Here is a 25,054-nt window from a genome sequence, read left to right on the forward strand (position 1 = left end):
ATAATAGCAAAAACACTGTGTTCTAATCCAAATACTGACCTGCAGTAATATACTGAGCAGAGGCCATTTCTCCTGAAGCTCTTAAGGCACCAGCATACCTAAAAGAGATTCAAATAATTTGCATGCAATTAAACGAAACCATATAAATTTTTTAAAAAATAAACACCAGGTTTTTAATTCACAAAAGAGGAGAGTGGATAAAATGGTCAGATAGAAATTAAAAAAAACATTCTGAAAAAGGGTTCTGGGGAGATTCACTGAACTTGATGTAATCCAAGTATTTACCTCCTGGCAGCATACATCCTCTAGTCTAGTGCTTTGACACCCACCCCAAACCATCATTTCTGCTATAATCACACTGAAACAAAGGAAAGGCTAGCATCCCTCAAATCACTTTTGCTTAAGGGTAAATGAAAAAAAAATTATTAAAAATTTGATTATTTTAATTCTATGTACTTTTGCATACACTCTACTTTCATTTAATTCTGTCCCCCTTCTCTTCCTGTTTCTTAGAAGAGGAGTCTTTCCTTGCTTAGCACATGAAAAGTAAGGCTGAACGCTTGCCTAACCACAGGTTTCTACTGCTTCACATGGGAGCAATAACATCTGCTTCCTAAAATGATTTGAGCCAAGGTGGGGAGGAATAGCCACACTCAGTGGTTAAAGCAGATCAAAGTTGAGGGGAGACCACTAGTTCTGGTAGCTATTGTCATACATCTCTCTCTTATGCAACAATGAAGTGTTGCAAGGAGAAGAGAATGGGGACAAGAGAGTAAGTAACCAAAAGGAGTTCATGTCCCCAAGCAGGTTCCCAGCCAGCTGGGAGGTTGGAGGGGGGGGAAGGAAGAGAATGTTCACCAAACGTATGGAACAAAATGGGGTACATTTCTGGTGTGTCCAATCCTGATTTCTACCAAGGAGAAGAATGTATTTTATTTAGAAAAGCACAGGAAAGGGGAGCATATGCAGGAGTTACTCCTTCGAAATTTCTGAAATATCCAATGCACCTTCCTCCATCTTACGAGATTAAGATATTTAGAGTCACTGTGGATAGTTCTCTGAAAACTTCCGCTCAACGTGCAGCCTTTTCAAACGCTAACAGCATGTTAGGAACTATAGGAAAGGATAGAAAATAAGACGGAAAATATCGTAATGCTACTATAAATCATGGTGTGCCCACAACTGAATATTGTGTCTAGTTCTGGTCAACCCACCTCAGAAAGTATTTAGTAGAACTGGAAAAAGTTAGAGAAAGGCCAAGATGATCAAGGGTATGGAATGACTTCCATGAGGAGAGACGAAAGAGATTAGTTCAGTTAAAAAAAGAGATGACTAAGGGGGGATATGATAGAGGTCTATAAAATCATAAATGATGTAGAAAGAGTGAATACAGAAGTGTTCTTTACCTTTTCACACAATACATAAAGTAGGGGTCACCCAATGAAATTAATAGGCAGGAGGTTCAATACGAACAAGAGGAAGTACTTTTTCACACAATGTACAACTAACCTGTGGAGCTCATTGCCATGAGATGCTGTGATACCCAAAAGTATAACTGGGTTAAAAAAAGAACTAGGTAAGTTCACGGAGGGTAGGTCCATCAATGGCTATTAGCCAACATGATCAGGGACTGAAACCCATGGTTGAGGCAACCCTAAACCTCCGACTACCAGAAGCTAGGAGAGCAAGACAAGGATGGATCACTTGATACCCTGTTCTGTACATTGTACCTGAAGCTCTGGTATGGACTACTATTGGAGACAGGATACTGGGCAAGATGGACCATGGTCTGACCCAGTATGGTAGTTCTTACGCTCTTAAGATTAAATTTTATTCAAAATTTATAGAGCTGGTGGGCACCCTTTCTTCCCTGCTCCACTCAGAGGGAAGTAATGGATGGAACAGATCTTTCTTTGAGGAGTAGTAGTTCAGGTACATATTTTCAGTCAGGTGACGCTGCTGCTACACTCACTGCTGGGCAAGTCTGGGAGCCTCTCCTGCTACTCCTATATCAAATTCCTCTTCCTAATTGAGCCATTACTTTAGTACGTAGAGGAGGAGCTCTGAGGAAACAGGCTCCTCCAAGATAGGAAGAGTGATCTGTACTACTCTTACTTCAACCTTGGACCTGGCTTCCACAAAAATTGATGTCAGGGAGAGTATCCTTTTCATCAGAAAAGGGTACATCAACCATGGGAAGCTAAAGGGGGATGACGCTCCTAGAGACCTCAATAGGGTAGCTGATGTGAAGTGAAACCAGAACACTAAGCTTGCCCAGCTGAGCTAACTCAGCTTTACTTCCCTCCTCACTATTCTTTTGTGCTGCCATCAAGAGAGAAGGTGAGTCCTACAAACACCATTCAGAGCAGTGAATCTGTCTTTTTCTAGGGCTGGTATCCCAGCAGATAGAATACTGCCACCTTTTATTGCATCCTGACAGTTTTATAGGATATATTTTGACACTCACCCATGTAATATTTAAGATACTAAATACAGCACTAAAACTAAGTATGAAAAAGATTTCCTGACTGAAATTAAGATTTATGGGATCCCTCCCCCAAGATTATTTCTTAAGAGTTTTCCAGTGTAGTTAGATGTATAAATTTTGCAGCCTAGAAATAGCTATCAAAGTTACTACAAGGCAACATTGAGGCCAGACTCATTACTTTAACAGTCAAATCTTGATTATTGAATAGAATGGAAGGCAATTAATTTGAATAAGTATTTGGATAATCAGTATTACTGTACATGTTACTCCTGGGGGAATTCTGCATGACTCTGTGGGTGCAGAATTCATGTCCCCTGCAGATTTCTTTGTTTCCCTACAGAAAAATGACTCTCTGACGGGGAATCAAAGGGAAGCTGCAAGAGCAATCATAAGCCACTCCCCAGCAGCTCAGGTGCATCGTTTCGGGCACTTGGGGCAGCCAACAGTGAGCTAAATTACTGGGGGCGGACAGGGGGCTTGGGGACTCCCCAGGTGGTGCTTGGTCAGACTCACCCCCTGTCCACCCAACCCCCAAGCATCCAAACCTCCCCCCCCCCCGACTCAGACCCCTCCCAATCTTCCCCCACCCAAGTCTCAACCCCACCCCGTACCTGGCCCTCCCCAGCGGCTCCTACCCTGCAATGGGCTCAGCTTGCAGTCCCATCTGGGCTGGGGGAGGAGCACATGTTCCCTGCAAGGAGTAGCTGGGACTGAGGCCGGGTCAGACCCACCCCAGAAACCTCCCCAGCTGCAGGAAGCTCTTCCCCCCTGACCTCCCCCCCACACTTCCTGCCCCCATCTCTCTTCAGCTGCATGGGAAGGGGTCACTGTACAGGGAGCTGCTCCCCCATCCAACCCCCATGCATCCGGAAGCCCTCATACCCAGACCTACACACTGAGCCTCACCTGCCACCTGCCAATGCTCCCCTGCATCTGGACCCCCAGCAAGCTCCTCCCCCTACATCCAAACCCCCCAACCCTGCTCCCAGATCATCTCCCCACCAAGCCCCACCCCCTGCTGGGCCCCCTGCATTTGAACCCATACCACAAGCCTCAGTTCCTATTCACCTGGACCCCCACTGCACTGAGCCCCACCCAGCGGCCTCCGGACCACGCCCACCCCATTCCCCATCACCCAAACCCCCCTGCCACACCCAGACAACCCCCCACACTGAGCCCCAACCACCTTCACCTGACCTGCTGCATAGTCCCATTGCCCCTGCAGCTGTAACCCCATCCCCCATCACATCCAGACCCTCCCCACTGAGCCACCTACACCCAAACTGCCCCACCCAGAACCCTCTTAACCCACACCTCAATCCCTTCCATAATAAGCCCTTCCATTGTTAGATCCTGCTGTGCTAAGCCTGCCTGCCTGCCCGCCCACAGCTGGTACAGAGGGGCAGGGCCCTGGGGTGTTTCTGGGATAGGCCTGGCCCTCACGCTGTTTCAGGGTCGGGTGGAGCCTCACCGCTGAATCCACATCTCAGGATTTGGGGGGGGGGAAGGGAAGAGAGCTGAAGGGTGATCACAGAATTCATCAGGAGTACTGGGGAAACCAAGTCAAGTGCAGAAGCGTCAAGAGTTTTGATCATTCTACATGAGTGATGTAATCTTGCCTAAATGACCATTATTCCCACAATTCTTCAGTGTTGAAGACCTCTCATATTGTATGCCTGTTGGCTCTCTCACTGGAATTCTCCAATGGTAAGTTTGGAAGAATAGATTTATTTATCTTGCTGACCCTCAAGACGGTGCATTACTCACAATTAAATCAGTGTAGAAATTGATTGTTTCCACACCTCAATCTAGAAGAGTCAGGAAAATTAGGAAGTACTAAGTGTACTAAAAAAATGCTTGTGGATTTATAAAACTAAATCTTTCATTGTGTTGCCAACAAAATGCAACATACTGAACATCACAAGCTATATAATCTGTAATTGGACAGTTTGCAAACAAATTAGTGGACAGAGTTATGGAAAAGTGTTTTTGCAAAGGAACAGGACTGGTTCTTAAGTTAACTGCATAACAGGTTGTTTTTTTTTTTTTTTTTAAAAAGGAGAGATCATAATACTTTAGACAAAAACAGAATATACGTAAACCCAAGAAGAGTAGATGATCAAAGTTCAGCAACCTGCCTAAACAGTTTTGTGAAGTCTTATTTGCAATAGACTGGATCAGAATTTGGATGTGAACTTTTTTTAGTGAGACAGAACCAATTCTCTTAAAAATATTTTAGCTTCTATAAATATGCAGCTGCTTTGACTTCTTAGTAACGACAAAGATGTAACCAACACAATGCTTCTATTAGTCTGTAACTCTATTAAGACGACAATTTTACACAACAGACACTTCATAATCCAAGGAAAACAATTTTAATCTTAGTACTTTTGTACTGAACCCTACCTCTTAAGGGCCTCTTTCAGTTCTGGCACAGAGCGGATACACTGAACTGTAGCATTCATGTAACAAGTGTTGCCAAGATTTGTCAAACCACATGGTAACTCCATCTGCCAAGGAAATATACACGGTGCTTGAAGATTTAAGAGACATTTTAAATTATTTTGGTATAAATACTGTAACTCAGACAGTAGCTTGTTAGGACAGATCTGAAATTAAAGAAACCTGATCCACCATCACGTTACATCAAATTTTATCTAATAAATCTATTAATTCAAATTTATTTTTGTAAAGTGTATTTATTTTTAGTTCTATTATCTTGTTAGTTTTAAGTATTTTACATTTTAGTGCACTTAAGTGCTTTTAAAAACATTCAGGAGTGCTTCATTTTATTTTTGTGTACGTTTTGGTATAGTGAACAGAATGAAATTTAGAGGACAAATCTCCTAAAAAGGAGCACATTTACAGAGGTTCCAATTATAATCAAATTCAAACGTTAAAATATTTTTTTTTGCTGATTGCCTTGATAATCTTGCATGCATTTTTAATGATATGCCTCTACCCCGATATAATGCGGTCCTTGGGAGACAAAAAAATCTCACTACGTTATATCAAACTTGCTTCCCCCCCGCCCCCCGTTCCTTGTTCCCTGACTGCTCCCTCCAGAAACCCTCATCTCTAATCACCTCCAGGACCCCACCCCCTACCCAACCCACCATTTCCCTGACTGCTCCAACCCCTATCCACCACCACCCCCTGACAGGCACTCACTGGCAGCAGCAGGAAACAGAGCAGTCAGGCCCCAGTCCACTCCACTACGCCAGCTCCCAGCTGCGGCGCTCCACTTCCTGCCATCGGTGAGTGCAGGGAGGTTGGGGAAAGGATGCCACCCCGCACTCATCTGCGGTGGGAAGCGGAGCGACACGGCCCCAGCCCGCTGCGCTTTCCTTGCCCCGGCCCCAGCCATGTCACTGTGGGGTGGCTGGGGAAAGGTCCTGCACTCACCCGCGGCGGGAAGTGGAGCGTCATGGCTGGGAGCTGGTGGAGTGGAGCTGGCTGGGGCTGGGCTTCCCGCTGCCAGTGAGTTGGGGAAAGGACGCCCTCCGCACTCACCAGCAGCGAGAAGTGGAGCAACGTGGCTCCAGCCTGCTCCACTCTGCCACCTCCCAGCTGCGGCGCTCTGCTTCCTACCACAGGTGAGTGCGGGGAGGTTGGGGAAAGGACGCCCTCCATACTCACCTGCGGCGGCAAGTGGAGCGCTGTGGCTGGGAGCTGGCGGAGTGGAGTGGGCTGGGGCCCGGATACTCCGCTTCCGCCGCTGCTGTTGAGTGTGGGGGGATCCCTTCCACCAAGCCCCTTCCCGCAAGGGACATGGCTGGGGCCGGGACGAGGAAAGCAGAGCGGGCTGCTCCCGGCCCCCTGCTAATCCCCCTGGCCACTCTGGGACTGCAGGGTCCCCAAAAGTGCCCTCCCACAGCTCCTGCCCCCCAGACCCTGGGGGGAGGGGAGGAGCCCCTGACCACCCCCAAGACCCTCTGCCCCTTATCGAACCCCTTGGCCCCAGCCTGGCCCGGCACCCTTAACACACTGCTCAGAGCAGCATGTCAGAGCTTTACTGCATTGTATGCAAACCCGCATTATATCAGTCACGTTATAGCGGGATAGAGGTGTAGTTGTAATATAATCAAATCAATGTCAAAACAATGTCTATGTTCTCAGCAGAACTCTGAAAAGTAATGAAATCCATAGTTAAATTGTTAAAATACTGCTTTGCTTTATCACTAGTTTACAGGGAGGAGTTAAAGTTGTTTGAATTTCTGAGGTCCTGAAGTTTACATTTTAAAAATATTGATTTAACTTCTTAAACAAAGAAAATGGTCATACTAATGTAATAACTGGACTATAACAATTTCAGGAACCATTAGAAATGATTGCACAAATACATTATATTTTGTAAAGCTTATTTAATAAAAAGTGAGCCAGATATCAGGAAAAATTGATTTGTACAAAATGAGTCAACTATGCATTTGGATGCATTTTTGGGAAAAAGCATTAATCTAGCTACACAAACTATGTTAGTGTGTCTGTTTAAAAAAAACAAACCAGAGTATAGGCATATTTGAAATTCAGATGTCAAAAATTCAGGGGCATAAAATTTGGTAAGAGAAAAAGTAACATGTAAAGTCCTTCAAATTTGATCCAAGATTGACATGCCTCCTTGTTTACCTCTATTATTTAAAGTTAGTCTAGGTGACTGGATAGCTCTAGTCTCACAGGTATATTTAATTTAAGTATCAATTATTTTCCTCTTAGGCCATAGGCGGCTCTTACGTAAGTATTAAAATACATGTCAGTCTTAAATTACAAAGCCATCATCATATGGATATTTATAACAGAACTATTGTTCCACATGTACAGTAGCCAGTGTTCAAAAGTCACCTTGGCTGTTTGTGGTATTTTTTTTAATTAGCATAAAAGAGCTCCTAGTTCAGATTAAGGGCAAACAAAACTATTCAAGTTATTTTTTTTTAAAAAAAAACATCCCGAACTAGGGAAATTTTTGTTTTCAAACATTACATCAATTTTTTCCCCCACAGATTCTCCTCTCACAAAGAAGATTCCCTCTACTCCAACAGTTTAAAAAAAGAGTTTCAAATTTTCAACTGGGAACCAATGTTCACATAAGGATACTAGGATTTTTTAGGGTGCACTATTATGAATATAGAAAAGCCACCAAATAATTTGACACTACTAGTAGTCTTTGTTCAAGAGAAGCCCAGGATCAAAAACACAAGGACAATGCAAGTCTGGCTTCAGATGCCTCTCCAGAGCCACATCTGGGAAGTCTGTACTACAGTAGAACCTGAGGTTACGAACATCTTGGGAATGGAGGTTGTTCATAACTCTGAACAAAATGTTATGGTTGTTTTTTTAAAAGTTTACAACTAAACATTGACTTAATATAGCTTTGAAACTTTACTGTGCAGAAGAAAAAAAAAAGGCAAAGAAGCATTTAAGTGCTTTACATTTAAACACGGTATTGTATTGGCTTATTTTTCCTCTAGTGTTGTTGCCTGATTGTGTACTTCTGGTTCCAAATGAGGTGTGTGGTTGACTGATCAGTTTGTAACTCTGGGGTTCATAACTCTGAGGTTCTACTGTATGCCTACCCCATGAGAAGGTTGGTTCAAGCCAAATGACATTAGTTAAATGAGCTATATAAATTAAAGCAAACTTTTTACCATTTCCTCCAAAGTCACATTACATTGTCAACACCTTCAGGTTTGTTAGATACTAGAAATGATAAGTAAATAAGCTATAGTTTAAGATCCACTTTTAAATAAACATTATAAATACACTGAAAAGTGCAGTTATCCAAAAGATAACAGGAATCTGAGGTACAAAATATGCTTACAGCTGAGGCTAACTGCTCCTCCGTCATGTCTTCCACAAAGACAGGTCGAGCTACTGGTTCCTCAGGGAGTGCCTCTGCAGAGCCCATCATTAATAATGTCATCCCCTGTAACACCGCAGATATAATCAGACACATTAAAGAACATTCAAAAAATACAAGTGCAAGAAAGGTAGAGATCTTCATACCTCTAAAATTTAGTAATTTCAGATATCTCCTATTGGAGGTAAACTAAGTGTTTTCTTACAATGTCTATTTGATACTGCATTTTTGTTTCTAAAGAAAAAGATAACCAATGAAACAAAAAAATGAAGTGAATCTACTGCTTTATTCTTTTATATTTATATTGAATTATAAATCACCCTTCCTTCATGAAAACTAAGAAAAAGATTTTAGTGCATTAATCTCTAAACAGTACTACTGACTTTGTAATTATGTAGAAAATGCACAATAGGAAAAATTTCTTAGTACATCTCTACCCCGATATAACGCTGTCCTCGGGAGCCAAAAAGTCTTACCGTGTTATAGGTGAAACCGTGTTATATCCAACTTGCTTTGATCCACCGGAGTGCACAGTCCCGCCCCCCAGAGCGCTGCTTTACCACGTTATATCCGAATTCGTGTTATATCGGGTCGCATTATATTGGAGTAGAAGTGTATTTTTTATGCAAGCTTCCATTTGGCCTGGACACTGTCAGTCAGTAGCCAAGATCTTTCTAACAAACAGCTTTAACTAACATCAGGTTCCAATTATGACTAAAAAATTAATGAACCACAGAATACCCTTAAATGAAAATTCCCTCCATTTTTGACCCTTCAGAGTCAAAAGTCTTTCATACTCCAGTACTATACAAGGGAAATTACTTTATCCTCCATTTCTTCGATCTTGGGTGTCAAGAAGTTAAGAGCCAGAACTATGCTCAGATTTGAGAAGATAAAATAAAGTTTACTAGAATCGCCACATGCGTGTGTGCAAAAGTTGCTAATTATTCAAGTTCAGAATACTCGGAATAGGAAGAAATTCACCCTTCTCTGGCTAAGGATTTGGGGGAGCTTGAGAGGGATCTTGTTGAATTTACTACCATGAAGACTGGCTTGTGGGTTTGGATCTGTGTGTTCTCTTGGAATGGGAATACTAAGAGGAGAGGGGAAAGTGAGATGCCACCTCTGAGGACAGGGGAGCTATTTGAGGAAGTGAGAAATATTTGATCAAGGGTGGCCAATATGGCATAGATATGAGGGGAAAATAGGTTGGGGATGCTCCACAGTATTGCCCAAAGAACAAGAGGTGGACAGTCAGGGGAGAAAGGTACTGGTGCTATGGTGCTTTCCTGGGCCAGTGTGTGCAAAAGGAGCTTCCCATCATGACAACCTGGGTGGCTCCACACCATAGACATTTCCTTCCCCTTTGACCAACAGGTCGGTGTTTGAAAGTATGATGCTGGTGATGAAAAGGATACATCAAAAAATGAGTAATAAGTACCCAGAGACTCACTCCAAGTAGTATAAATTCCTTAAATTATCCTGAAGTGTGGTTAGATTATTGGAGGAAGGCTACCAGCACCTGGTACACAGTGCAAAACCAGAATTTTACCTGTCTAGCCCTCAACACAATAGTATGCAAGTGCCTTTGCCATAGCTCTTTGATCTACTACACCACCCTGCTGATACTGCATAAGTAGTGCTGGAGAGCTACCACCACGCTAGGGGAAATCAAGCAACTTTCCCCTGTCTATTCATTAAAGATCCCCTCCCTACCAGACTGCTGCTGAAGCTAAGAGAAAGGAACTACCAAGTTCCTGCAAGAAAGAAGAGAACCATCAGGGAGAGCTCAGGAGCAACCTCTGCTTTTCCCTGGTCAGGCAGAATATCGGATAAACAACATGGATGTGTTGAGTAAAAATGCTAGTAGGCTACAGAGAAAGAACAAAAACGAAATCACAAGAATCTCTTGTATTACCCTGGGAGTGGAAAAATAGCAGATAAACCTCATCAATGAGGCTCATGAAAGCAGTACAGACCCTATACTAGAGAAGCAATCCTAGAAGACCAATTGAGTGAGTAGTGGCTATCAATGTAATATGCAATAAAAAAATTCTCAAAGCATATCAGGAAGACATTGTCATTTCCCCATAGGTCCTAGCTCACAAGGTTCTCTCATCATATTCCCAGAGAACAAATGTTAAAAATCTCCACAGTGGGTCTCCTAAAATTATGTGTAGGTAAGACAACTACATCCTAAAATTATTATTTAGTCTAAAAGCAGAAAATGTAAAGGTCACCGTGGTTACAAAACACAATTTTGATTAAGTGTATCTCCCATTATTCACTATGGCGTTCCTATTTTTTCCTGAAAGTCATAAGACTATCACCCCACTTATGATGGAAGTAATGAGAGACTCTTAAAAAGACGATCACTATAATAAAATGATTAAGTTTTAAGCAGTTTACCAATATGCAAGTGATTTTTTGATACTTACATTCTTGATTTTGATGTTGCCCCACTCATCATCCTATGTTTCAGGGGAAGAAAAGGATTGTGTTACTGTCTTACAGTATTTTTAGAAGGCTCAAAAGGCTAACTGATGCTTTCACCAACATTAGTCATTTGTCTCTGAACAGCACATTATAGCAAAGTGTGAACACTTTACTAAAGACACTTCTTTTTCCAATCTTGTGTCAATCTAAACGAAAAACATCAAGGTACTCTTTTCTAGATGGCTCTTGATAGTTTTACAGCTAGTCAGCTCCAATATCTGTTTCAGAAGGAAGGAAAAGAAGGCAAATTGACCAAATTAAGTCATATTGGCATAAAAAGTGTAAGGCAGAGATGCACTGTCTGTTCTGGATTGTTTTCACTGGCCTGCAATGCAGAAACCAGCTAAAATTCTTAACTGAGGTATACAGAAAGAAAGTTCTGTTCAAGTTCTGTTAATTTCTTAAGCAACAAGGAAAATCCGAAAGGTGCAGGGAAAAATTCTGAAATACTGGTTTGCGTTGACCACCATTTAATCAACTTGTATTTTGAAATACATTTTCCAGTAACAAGCAACAGACCTACAGCATCAACACATAATACTATGTGTTTTCTGAACTGTTCATGGTCATACATTTATACATTTGTAACATTATATTCTTACTGTTGATTAAACATTAATCAGAACATTAAACAGAATTAGACAAATACAAGAAAGTTATTGGTGATTTCTACCTTTAGAGCTCCTCCTTTCACCACAACTTTCTGTCTGTCTGGCTGAACTCCAGTCAATGCAAAAAGCTGAGCCTTGAACACCATTGGAGGTTCATCAGTATTCAGCTCTACACCATCAAATTTCTCTTTCCCCCATTTTACGTTCACTGCAAAAACAATGCATTACACATGTGGATCAATCTCTTTCACATGAGTTTATTAGTTTCTAGAATTAACTATGAGTATATAATATTTTACCTAAGAAAGACCTTAGCCCTCATACCATACACTGAGTTTCAAGTTGGCTATCAACAAGTTTGAAAAGATTATTCAAGATTCATGTTTCACAATAAAACCAAGCAAAACTATTTCTCTGTCCAATCTTAAGAAGTCATTAAAAAGTTAATCCTCCCAATCTATGGACCATGCTGATTGCAACTATCATCAGTCATGGGTCAGTTAGGGTACGTCTTCACTACCCGCCGGATAGCAATCGATTTCTCAGAGTTCGATATATCGCGTCTCATCTAGACGCGATACATCGAACCCCGAACGTGCTCCCGTCGACTCCGGAACTCCACTGGAGCGAGTGGCAGTAGCGGAGTCGACGGGGGAGCCGCGGACGTCGATCCCGCGCCGTGAGGACGGGTAAGTAATTCGAGCTAAGGTACTTCGACTTCAGCTATGCTATTCACGTAGCTGAAGTTGCGTACCTTAGATCAACCCCCCCTCCCCCAGTGTAGACCAGGCCTTAGTGTAATTCTGTGGGATAACCCTATGTTCTTCCAAAACAAAACTCATACTTCTGGTGACAAAGGTTATTTACATGAAATTGCATACTGCACATGTCAAATATGTACCCAGACAGACTATCTTGCTTTAACTCAATGGCACATTAACTTTGTAGCCCCAGTTACACCACCACTGTTAAATACTTTAATGCTGGTACAGTACAGTCACAAAATGATTTTAGCTCAGTGTAGTTGGATGCAATAGGAATGTCCTGCAGCTCCAGTCATTTACATATTATAGGCAATTGACTCCTTAGCAGTAGAGCTGGAATCCATTCATGGCCCAGCATAGCAACTGTTGCTAGGCTAATCCATCACTGACCCATGGCAGAGAAACAGCATGGTTTTCCAGCAGAACTGTAAATCTGCAGCCAGCAGGTTATATCAAATTCTGTTGTATATTTCTAAAAGGTATTTCAGAATGTTACTACTTAATTGAAAACACTGAAACACAGCATACCCTATAATGAGGCTACACTCTATCAGGCAAATTCATGATAGCCACAACAATTTTGCTTCTATCAGTTATGGCAGTATGTTTGTCCCTGTCAAAACCAGCAACTTAGGGTTTTTCAATAAAGGATAAAGCAACCGTGATTTAATAAAGGATCGTCCATCATTTATATAGGTCCAGGATAGCAGACTATGGGAAAATGACCAGGGGGTGATTTTAAACAATTTTTTCCACACAGACATAATAATCTGTAAAAAGAGCATGATTTGCCTGTTGTTCTGCATTTTTTCTATACAGTTGTGATTTGTTTTTTGCCATAAAGCCATGACTTCTCCCATTTGTTTCTCATGACAAATAAGTAGCCTTAAAGCAGGGTAGTACAGTCAGAGTGTTCATTCTTGAAGAGGCAGGTTCCAATCATTTTTGCAATTTGTTCAAACAGAGAAGGTTTTGGAGTACAAAAAAACAGAGCTCTTATGTAAACCATGCTAATAAACAATTGCACGAGTATCCAATCTGAATGTTAAATATGCTGCAAGATAATAAACCTTATAATCTTAGATATGATTATCTTTTAAAACTTAGTATCCATAGAAATACACTGTACAAAGTTTTTCCATTATTTTAGATAAGGAAATAAAATAATTCAAGCAAAGATTATACAAACAACTAAAACAGAAGTCAGGCTCATAGGCAGCAAGGGCTTGTGGTGCCCGAGCTCCAGGAATATTCAGGGCCAGGGACACAGCTCCACCAATATTTGGAGCTGGGTTTCTCCCCTGGCCCTGCCTGGAGCGGGCCCCAGCCCCCACCCCGACTGAAAGAAAACAGCGCGCACCTCTCCTTTGCTTCTGCTGCCGCTGCCTAAAGGCTATAGCACAAGAGCAGCACCGGAAGACTGAGGCAGCTGCTGCTGCAGCAGCACCTCAGAAGGGGGAGACGGGAGGGGGCACATATGTGCTTGGCAGCCCTCCCCTCCCCTGGCACCCATCTGGAGGAGATGAGATGCCAAGGGGACTTCTGGCCAGGAGACGGACACCACTCACCTGAGCAGCTGCTGGGGCTTCAGTGAGTGTTTGATCCTATGATCCACCCCCCCACACCTGTAGCCCCCACTCCTGCCCAACACTAGGCAAGGGGCAGCCCCATCCCCTACCCCCAGTGAGGCTAGGGTGAGGGGCAGCAGGGGAGGAAGGAAGCCACATGTGATGGCAGTCCCCTCCCCACCCAGCACCCACTCACCACAGAGGAGATGGGGGAGGGGGGCTTCCTAGACCTGAGCAGCTGGGGCTTGGGTGAATTTTGTAACAACCGCCCCCCAGCCACCATCCCACAGCCCCCACTCCTGCCCCACGCTGGGGATGAGGAGCCTCATCCGCTACCCCCAGTGAGGCTACGGTGAGGGGCAGCAAGCTGCAGCAGGGGAGGAAGGAAGTCATATGTGAAGGCAGTCCCCTCCCCCCAGCACCCACCCACCAGCCACAGGGGAGACGGGGAGGGAGGCTTCCCAGACCTGAGCAGCTGGGGCTTGGGTGACTTTTGTGACACCCTGCCTCCCTCCCCATAGCCACCACCCTGCAGTCCCCACTCCTGCCCCATGCTGGGCAAGGAGCAGCCCCATCCCCAGTGAGGCTATGGTGAGGAGCAGCAGCAGAGGAGGCCACCCGTGATGGCAACCCCCCCAGTACCCATCAGAGGGGAGGCGAGTGGGCTTTCTGAACCTGAGAGGGGCCCTAGGAGCATGTGCAGTAACCATGGTGCAGTGAGAGTATGCTGCGGGGGGTGTGGGGGAGGGTCCTCTCTGGCACTAGCCCTGGAGCAGCCTGTCTGCACCCCAAGTTCCTCATCCCCAGCCCTGTCCCACCCCAAAGCCTGCGCCCCCAGCATCCCAACCCTGAGCACTCTCCTGCACTGTGAGCCTCTCATCCTCAGCCCCACCCCAGAACCCTCACTTGAGGGGAAAATCACGCAACTTAAATCTGGTGGTCAGTTTGGAGTATCATTGTGTTTAGCACAATACTTGATTATTTTACACCCTTTAAAGTATATAACTGGTCATATACAGGTGTTATGAAGTGGGAATGTTCTTAATGTTTTCTCTGAATACTGTGTGGATGCCTCAGTTTCCCCAATGCATTTCTTAAGGATCTAGATGGTGGGATAAGGGGGTGTGATTGTGTGATGGTGTCTGCATAGAGAATGGCCGACACCCTGTCTCCAGGCAACTGATGGCCTGGGCCACTCTCCTGCAAGGTGTTGGAAAACAAAGAGATCAGGTGGCTTCCTAATGCCTGGAAAAGAGACGAAGGCCAGAGGAGGGAGTGTCAGTGCCTGTGCGGACTTCCGGGAAGCGCATGGTGTGGAAGGGGATGCTGGGATACTCTTGAACTACTCCATATAAAGCCAGTCAGGACTCTGGGGGAGCCTCCTCTCTCTGAGCAGACTGTCTCCAGGGCAAGAAGCTTGTACCTTCCTGGGTCTGATCTCAGAGCATTCAGCATGCCCTTCCACACAGCGTGCTTCCCGCAGCAAGTCCGCACAGGCAGGGCTCCTAGGGAAGCCAGAGGGTCCTGCACCCCAACTCCGCAGTCAGACGTGACTCTCAGTCAGCCAGTAAAACAGGTTTATTAGATGACAGGAACAGTCTAAAACACAGCTTGTAGGTACAGAAAACAGAACCCTTCAGTCAGGTCCATCTTTGGGGGGTGGGGAGCCCAGACCCAAGTTCTGGGCCTCTCCCCATTTCCCCAGCCAGCTCCAAACTGACACTCCCTCCAGCCCCTCCTCTGGCCTTTGTGTCTCTTCTGGACAAGGAGGCCACCTGATCTCTTTGTCCCCAACACCTTCAGTTGGCACCTTGCAGGGGAAACTGAGGCATCCACACATAATTCAGAGAAAACATTAAGAACATTCCCACTTCATCACAACAGGTACAACAAAATATAATATATTAAAGCAGGCAAGTGCTGCTTCTGACTTTCCACTTTTCATTGACCCTTGTAATCTTGTGGCGCCGACGCGCTGTAGCTTCACTTTATCCCAGCAACAAATTCTTGATTTGTAGGACCACTAATGATCAACAATGGATAAATTCTTAATAAAGTTACCCAGAGAAAAAGAAGAAAAGGGTAATTCATCAAGTGATGGCCCGAGTTCAACACCCAGCTTTCAAACTGAAGTTATACAAAAGAAAGATGCGGCAAATCTACAAGATACGGAAAGGAGTTTTCAGCAATCTTGGCTATCAAGATTTAAGCGGCTGGAGTACAATAGCAATTTTTTGCTCAGTCTGCAAAAACTGTTCTGAAAAGAAGATCTTAATATTTTCTATGAAGGCCGAACCAACATTTATTTCATCTGGATTTCAAGACTGGAGACACGCATTGCGTGGTTTTACATCACATGAAAAATCCTCCTGTCACAAGGAAGCGGTAATGAAGTATGCTGTTCTGCAATCACAGGTAAATGTTTCTGCACTAGTGTCAGCCAGTTGCAGAAAAGAATCACAATCAGCTAAGACTGCACTGCACTGCACATTTTTTACCAGTGTTCAGTACCTAGCTCAACAAGGAATAGCATTATGTGGACATAATGAGAGTGATTCAAATTTGATGCAGCTCTTGTTGCTACGCAGTACAGATTCTGAGGAACTGAGACAGTGGCTTAATCACACAAAATACAAGTGGCTGTCACATGAGGTTAACAACGAAACAATCAAAATGATGGCAATGATGGCGCTAAGAAAAATTGTTCAAAAGATAAAGGCTTCTAAGTTTTATGCCATTGTAATGGATGAGACTACCAATTTGTCAGGAAAAGAACAAGTAAGTTTCTCTTTAAGGTTGTTTTCTAGTGAAGACTGGGAGACTTATGAGGAGTTTATTGGGTTTTACCAAACTGATACAATGGATGCTGCTTCTCTTTTCAAAATAGTGGAAGATACACTTCTCAGGTGTGATTTGCCCTTTTCTGATTGCCGGGGACAGTGTTAGAATGGAGCCAGTAATGTGTCGGGCAAATTTACTGGGGTTCAAGCTAGAGTGAAGGATCAAGAGCCGAGAGCGGAATCTGTGCACTGTGCTGCACATTCCCTTAATCTTGCCATGCAGGATGCCCTGCATAATATTCAAGAGTGACATTATATGTTTTTGATGGTGAAAGATCTCATCAATGCCTTCAGGGAGTCACCAAAACGTATGGCAGCATTCAGAGAGTTTCTAGAGTGAAGGGGAACCTTCTTTATGACCATTGTGCCCAACAAGATGGACACTAAGGATCAGTTGCATTAAATCACTGCTCCACAACTACAAGGCCAGGATGAACTGCCCAGATGAACTTTAGTTACTCTTCCGATTAATTTGGCTTAAAAAGTAGTGGATTTTCTAAGCAACTTCAATCTTTTCCAACATACTTTACACTAACAGTTTTTGTGAAAGCAATGGGTCCTGAAGAAGAAGCTAATGCAAAAATTCAAAGCCCAAACGTGTCATTGACAAGCGTTATGAAGAAAGTTGGCCTGTTGCAAGAAGTGTTGAGTGGGATGCGCACTGACTTATCATACAATCACTTCTGGGAAACAACAATAGAGAAGGCAAGAAAAAGAAATCTTTATTTAGATGAACCTACACTCCCAAGAAAACGCAAACCACCAAGATGGCTCAACCATGGAAGCCTTCCTCACACCTTCAGTGACCCCAAAGAGTATTTTCATCAAATATATGTTGAGATAACTGATGCTTGCAAAGTTGCCATTGAACAGAGGTTTTCAATAGAAAGCTTTACATTCTCAGTAAAATTGGAGAAGCTTATAACTGAGGCAGCAAATGGCTCGAAACAGGACACTGTCTCAATAAGTGAAGCTTTCCATGGTGACATCAACATGGAGAAACTATTTCTTCATTTAGAAATGCTGAGTGATATTTGCAGATCGAGAAATTGCCAGCTTAATTCAGCGAGTGAAGTGAAACAATTTCTAAAACAAAATGAAGGCTTGAGTGACATGTCAGACGTTACAATTCTCCTGAAATTATTCTAAACCATTCCAACTACAACCTGCCCCACTGAGCGATCATTCAGTTGCTTGCGCTGACTGAAAAATTATTTGCGAACAACAATGGGCCAAAAACGTCTAAATCACTTGACATTTCTGCACGTTCATAAGAACTTTACCTCTGAATTAGACATTGCAAGTCTCCTGGATGACTTCATTTCAAGAACCAAACAATGACGAAAAGTGTTTGCTGCCTCCTGAAGAACATTGCAAAAGAAGGGGCTATATTTGTTTTAATTTTAGAAAGTATTTGTTTTTGAGGGTTATTCAACAAACAGTGTATGGTCGTTTCCGTATTCAAAAGAGTATTAATAACGTTGATATTCTTAGTTAAATTTTTTTTAGGATAGTGATATTGTGCAATAAAGAGAAATTTAATGCTTATGGCTTCCAGTCCATGTTTATACTATTTAATTTTATATATATATATATATATATATATATATATATACACACACACACACACACATACATACATACTTACAGGACGGCGGGGGGGATTAGACCCATTCTGGGCACCACCAAAAATTATACAAACCTGCCGCCTATGGTCGGGCTATCTATTGAAAAGCATCGGGGGGGGGGGGGGGGAGTAATGATGCTTTGGCCATGCAGAATAGAAACAGTGGATTGTTTAAATGAGTTTGAGATGCCATATTCACCAACTACAAACAAGGCCCCCAATTTGCAAACCACAGTTGAGGTTGCAGGGTGATAGATAAATTCACAGTGCCATTTTAAATTCATTGGCCAAGCACTGAAATGTTCTGAAAGGCCTGGGAGGGCTGAACTGTGAAATGCACACACCCCAGCAACTCCTTCTTCAAGAGAGCCACCAGAGAGTGGGAGTTTCCAGTTCTTACAGCTTTTGCCAGTAACTTTCCTTGGTGGAAACTGCGGTGGGTGGGATGAGATGCAATTGTGCTAAATTGCAATTTCTCTAGCATGAACTAGAATACAGTGCAGCTTTCAACAACAACAAAAACAAACCATAGGCTGATGAGCCTACATTAGGAAAAGTGAGAGTAGAATTATTTGTTGGTTTGGTGAACACCAGTGTGTTTAGACAAATAGGTAAAACCAGTATCAAAGGTTTTTAAATTCTCTGTATATACAACCCCACCCCCCCCAGCACAAACATGCACTGACACTGCAGACACTTGCTCTATTGCTTGCTTTTGTAATGCTCTGGAAGTGTCCCTCTCCCCAACCTCCAGGAGAAGCTGATGAGCACAAAAGTAAAACCTAGAACATCAGATTGCTCTGTGGTGTTTACAGAACGCAGCAGACGTGATTTGTTTGCATTTCTGACACTGTCGCACACGATACTCATAAGGAAACTAGGGAACTGTGGTTAGATGAGGTTAATATAAAGTGGGGGCGCATCTGGTTCAACGCCTGATAGCTGCTGCTGCTCGTCTACACTGGCTCACTCTGAGCTGAGAAAATCTATCAAGTGTCTCCACAGAGGTGGGGGGAAGTGTCTGTCCAGGTCCCCCCCAGGGACATTTTCTGGCGCCGCGGGACATTATTAAACAATTAAGCGAGTGACACCCCCCCCCCCCGGGGAAAGGCGGAAGCGCCCCACGCGGGGCCCTACCTGCGCCTGTTCAGCCGCTCGGTGACGCACGCGGCCCGGTCACCGCCCACGAGCCCCCCCGGGTCAGAGAGGCTGTTCTGTGCTGCCCCCAAGGCGCGCGCACACGGGGTGGGGGGAGGCCCGGCGCCGGCCAGCGCGGGAGGGCCCCGCTCACCTGAGAAAAGCGGCATGGCGGGCGGGCGGGCGGCGCGTCCCGAAGCGGGAGGGGGCGTCAGTCAGCGGGCAGCGGCTCCGGCGCGTCCTACTCTCAGGGTCTCATTCAAACCGGCCCCTCACGATGACGCTGCAAGCGGAGCCCGGGCGCCGGAAGCGGTGGGGGAAGCAGCGCGCGCAGCTCCGGAAGGGGCGCCGGGGCTTCCTGTCACGTGGGTGGCTCCCCGCCGCCGCGCCCCCAGGCTCGGGCGCCGCTGCGGGTGGGTGCGCGCGCACTGCTGGTCGCGCGGTGGTGGCCGGGTTCAGCCTTCCCGAGCCCAGACCCCTTCCCCACCAGTCGGAGGCCGGCTCAGAAATTACCGTATTTCCCCGTGTTACTTCTCTGCGCTGCTAACTTGCAGCCAGGGGCCGCCTCCCGGCCTGCCAAGCAAGGCCGGGCTCCTGGGCTGTTCTGTCTTGGCCTTTCCTAAGAAACGTGCCGCCTCCTGGGATTTTATCGTGTGGGGATTTTTAGCATTCTCCTCAAAGCCGCAGCCGCCACGATGGCGTGGGAATGCCAGCGGTCACTCGTGCTCAGGCCATGGACAGTTCGGGGGGGGGGGGGCGGTATAATTGCAGAGAAAAGCTTGAAAATGTAAAGCAGGGGTATGGAAAGGGCTCAGAACCAGAACGCAGAGAAAAAGAGCCCCACGTTTATTGTTTGAAGAAAGCCTCGTGAGATTAGGTAACCCTACCGCATGAGAGGGGGCTGAACTCATGTTAAGGGTAGATTCGGCCGCATTGGCTCAGTTGTCATTCTGTGTCAGCAAGGAACTGTATTGAAAACACCAAGTCATCCAATAACCATTAGTAGAGTGACAATTTTTGCTCATTAGTAATTAGGCTTATTTCAAATCATCGTGCTAACTTTTGAGGTTCCATAGCCAATGAGAAAGCTAGCCCTCCGCATCAGTGCACTTGCTTCATCTTTTCTCTATCTTTCGTGTCAAAGTTCATATGAAACTGCTTTGCTGAAGTCTGAAGAGACTTAATAGCATTTCAACTCAAAAACCAATCTTAAATGTTTTCATTTTTTAAAATATATTAATTCTGATGGGGGCTTATGAAAAGGGCTCCCAGAGAGTATTTTAATATAAAAAATATAACAGAATACTAAAATGACACTTGTCCAGGGTTTTGTGCAGTTTCTCTTATTAGTGAAAGTAAATTAGCTTTTTCAATATCTGTCAATAGTTGTGACCAGTAATTCTGGAATATAGATTAGAGCACAGCTACATCTTGCTGTGTGACTGGACAGGTCATCTTTCAACTGTAATAATTACAAAGGTAGAATGAAGCTGCTTACATGTTTTTCTGAGAGTATAGCATAAAGCTTTTTTTAAATTATTTTCTTCCTCCCCCCACTTTATTTTCAGTCATTTAACAATCTCAAGAGCTGAAGAAAAAAAGTGTCAAAATAAAATTTCAACAACTCCCCTCTGTGGCGGCCCCCCATTATTTTTTCCATTTTCCAAGCAGCTCTGCAGTTCAGCTATCAGTTAAGTCCATGCAACATTGTCTCTAAAGCAAGGGTGTCAAACTACGGCCTATGGGTCACATCCGGCTCGCAGAACGATCCTGCTCAGCCCAAGCTCCTGGCCCGGGAGGCTCAGCCCTGGCCCCTCCCCAACTGTTCCCCCTCACCCACAGCTTCAAGTCACTCACTCCACCACTCTGGGCAGCAGGGCTGTGAGCTCCTGGGGCAGCATAGCTGCAGAGCCCAGCCTGACCCGGTGCTCCGTGCTGCATGGTGGCACCACCGGTGATGTGACCTGGCTCCAGCTGGGTGGTGTAGCTGTAGCACCACCAGCTACCGGTGGTCCAGGCAGCATGGTAAGAAGGTGGGTGTGTGTGTGTAGCTTGAGGGCAGGGGAGTTCAGGGTGGTGGTCAGGGGTGTGGATGGTAGTTGGGGGGAAAACAGGCTTGAATGGAGGTGGGGTCCTGGGGGGGCCAGTCAGGAAGGAGGGGGGGATGGATGGGGCAGCAGGGGGCAGTCAAGGAACAGGGAGCAGGGGTGTGTGGATGGGGCAGGGGTCCCAAAGGGACCATCAGGGAATGGGGGGGATTGGATGGGGCAGGAGTCGGGGGGGGCAATAGGAGGTAGGGGCCGGGCCACAACCCCCTCCCCTCACCGGCCCTCGATACAATTTACAAAACACAATGCAGCCATTAGGCCAAAACGTTTGCCCGCCCCGGCCGCATAGAATGTGTGCTTACTGGCCTCTATCCAACTCTCAGTTGTCTCCATTCCACTCATCTTGCCCATTGCATCCGATCTGGAGGATAAGGTTATTACTGTTTCCGCCAGTGTGGATCATTCTGAACTCTTGTCAGTTTTATAATTTAGCATTTTTAACAACTCATGGATAGCATCACTGATAGTGGAATATGAATGGGAAGCACAAAGAGCAGGATTGTGTGTGTCAGTGTAAAACGGTTGTTTGACATAAGACATTTTAGTAGTGATCTTATTTTCAGTAGGAGACAATTGTTTGACCATAAATAAAAAGTTACTATGAGCAAAGCTAGCATAACACCTCATGTCTCTCTCCTGCAAATAAATCAAACAAATCAATCACTTCTCTACTCTAGGGTTCAATCCAATCCTTACAATTTGGATATGGAGCCTTGCCTCCCAGCCATACTCATGCTTCTGGCTTCCAGCTGCCTTCCTTTTAGCTCCTCTCTTGAACACTTCTGCACAGGGAGAAAAGACAGTTAATCCCTTGCCTACTGGGGATATGGTATTGAACCTGCACTTAGTCACAATCAATGTTCTCTCTGAGAGTCACTTTCCTCTAACCACTGAAACATGTATTTGAATATTTCCTGAGTGTTGATGAGGGAACCCAATGGCCTTCTTCCATGCCATGGAGGGATGCTGAAGACCATAGATTCTTTGACAGGGATTCTTGTAAAAACTTCTCTTCTGCCATTCACTTATCCTTCTGGATGGCAGAGATCACCAGGGCCAAGCGGTTTTTGAGGCACTTGCTTCTACATTTTAGTTTGTTTCTTTAGCATTCCTCCCATTCCTTGCATTCCTTTTCTGTCCTTCCATTTAGGTGGTTTGCTCCAGTTTATCCATAAATGTGGTTTCTTTTTCTGCTTCCTTCAGCAGGGACCAGGATGACTTGAAGAGGGAGAGGTTCATGAAGACAGAGCACTGGTCTTGGCATCCTACTCCTGCTAAGCCAGCATGTGCTGCCTCCTGCAGCAAGAGGACATCGAATGAAGAGAAAAAGGAGATGGAGGCTGCAACAAAAACTGGACCATTATTGGTCAGAATGAGTATGATAACTTGTCTCTTCAGAGTATCAACAAATATCAACAGCTATGCTGATTTATACCATCTTCTAACTGTAGTTCTGGAATGTTCAGATCTCATATTTACTCCTTGCACTGCATTAAAATTCATATGGATAAAATATCCCTATGCGATAATGGAACTTTAATGGCATAGAAAGTATTTGAGTTGCCTTAAAATAGGTAAAAAGATACAGCAGTAATAAATAGAGTTTCATGCCTTCTTCTGGAATGGTACAGCTGATGTTTAGTAAAATATTTAATGATAGTTTCCCGCCGTCCCCCCCAAGAGGCCTGCTCACACATTGTGGAGTCGAAGTCGAGATTTTCTGAGTATGAAAATATTTGTCTGGGTAGGTCATTCAAAATACTTCTGCCCCTGCATATATACAGCACACTTACAGTAAACAATTACTAATGTCTACATACCAGCACACAAATTGTAATTTGCATGTCTAGACTTTATTATATTTGGTTGCAACATACCCCAGACATACAAATCAATGTAAATTTACACTTCATTAGATCGTTTTCTTCTTCTCCAAGTAAAACCAGAATTTAAAAAGAAATGTAGCATTTTAGTGCAGGCACATATTAACATTTTTATAGTGGTTAAGCATTCTATGAAGCCTATCCATTGCTTCACAATCAGACCCTATTTTACAAGTCACTGTCTACCTTTAACATTTTGTATGCATCTTTTTCAGGCCTTCAACACTTGTACTCTGAGTGAGGTATGACATTGTTCTTGCAATGAGGTATGATTCAGCAGCAGGGTTCTAACTCTCAAGTACAAAAATTCAGTTCTACTCAATGGAATTGGGAAACCAACACAAAAAAATAACCCAGCTCTTGAGAATTATCTGATCCCATAGACCCCAAAGAGGGAGGAAATGCCTGTCCTGTCTGTCAAATCTTTTATCGAGTACCTTTTATAATGTGCATTTCTGAAGCAAGATAATCTAAATTTGATCAGTTTACTTTACTTTGTGAAGGTGGGGGTTGAGTGGGAGAAGAGGAGTAGGTTTGGATTTTGTTTGTAAGTACGTGTATGCAAGCTCTAACCAAATAAACTCCTTATTTAAAAAAAGTTTCAGGTGTATTTTTCTGATTTAAGCCAATTATAGACATGGATAAATCCATTTCAGGGGAGAATTAAATGACAATGTCTTGTGTTAGACAGGGTGAGTGATGTAATATCTACATTTCCACCTGTTTGATCTTTTTGCTTTTCCCAATTTTCTTTCAACTGCTCCCTTAGTCTCATCTCATTCTCAGCTTCAATACCATCCCCTCTTTACTCTTGCAGCATTATCTCACTTCTCATCTGTTAATCACAGATCACTAGTTAAAACACATTCTTTTTGTGAAATTTCCCAGTCTAAGCTTCCACACCAACTTCTTACCACCACCTTCTAAATTGTTGCTCATGGCTTGTATCTAGGAGGTTGAATTAGAAGGTAAACTACTTGGAGTAGGGATGCTGTATTGTTAATTATTGTATGGCACGTCAGAATAAAAAAGGCATCAGAGGTATGTAAGATTAATTAGAGTCCACTCCACCCATTGAGTTGCCATAACTTTATCTGTAGCTCTTTAAGGCAAGGACTAGCTTTTTCTAAATGTCTGTATAGTATCTAGCACAATGGTGACCTTGATTGGTGACCCTAGATGCTACTGCAATACATACACACTAATAATAAAGTTTAGCAGAATTTTACTATTAGTCATGCTGCAATTATAACTGAAAACTTAAAAGATTTTTTTTTAAACAACCAAGTATTAAAGTAACTCTATTAGGTTACCAATAACAGTTCTTGAAATCTATTTACCACTGTTACAACTCAGATTTCTTCAGCTGAAAATCAAGTATGTTTCACTATGGTATTTACTGGTTCATTTAGCAGAACAATAAATTCTTCAGTCCCATGAACACTGTTACAAATATATACTGTACCAACTTCTTGCATCAAATTAAACAGATGCAACCATTTTTAAACTAAGAGAAACTGAAATCATGTTTTGACATACTCGTCATACTTCATAGCAAATTTTCTGGGCGCTCAAAGAAATTTACATTTTAGGCAAAAACACCATACCAGTCATTTTCAAAGGGGTCCTTCCATAAATTACTTTTATTTCTCATTGAATGAGCACAGAGTCATTACCA

The 25,054-nt window shown here is 43.9% G+C and overlaps 1 protein-coding gene across 2 annotated transcripts in view; it reads right to left on the reverse strand.

The window, feature by feature from the left end:
* Nucleotides 1-19,839, reverse strand: part of USP14 (ubiquitin specific peptidase 14) — a 38,589-nt gene extending 18,750 nt beyond the window's left edge. The window contains exons 1-6 of one of the 2 annotated variants that reach the window (XM_039522159.1): nucleotides 19,540-19,839; nucleotides 11,512-11,657; nucleotides 10,781-10,813; nucleotides 8,304-8,408; nucleotides 4,895-4,998; nucleotides 40-98 (exon numbers count right to left, since the gene is read on the reverse strand). In XM_039522159.1, coding sequence (XP_039378093.1) covers nucleotides 40-98; nucleotides 4,895-4,998; nucleotides 8,304-8,408; nucleotides 10,781-10,813; nucleotides 11,512-11,657; nucleotides 19,540-19,555 — 463 coding nt within the window. In that variant the 5' untranslated portion in view covers nucleotides 19,556-19,839. Of the gene's footprint in view, nucleotides 1-39; nucleotides 99-4,894; nucleotides 4,999-8,303; nucleotides 8,409-10,780; nucleotides 10,814-11,511; nucleotides 11,658-19,385; nucleotides 19,515-19,539 lie in introns of those variants that run through there. The other variant, XM_039522160.1, reaches the window with a different exon arrangement.
* Between the last annotated feature and the right edge of the window lie 5,215 nt (nucleotides 19,840-25,054).

This window comes from Mauremys reevesii, linkage group 2 (assembly GCF_016161935.1).
Source record: "Mauremys reevesii isolate NIE-2019 linkage group 2, ASM1616193v1, whole genome shotgun sequence".
Taxonomy (NCBI): Eukaryota; Metazoa; Chordata; order Testudines; family Geoemydidae; genus Mauremys; species Mauremys reevesii.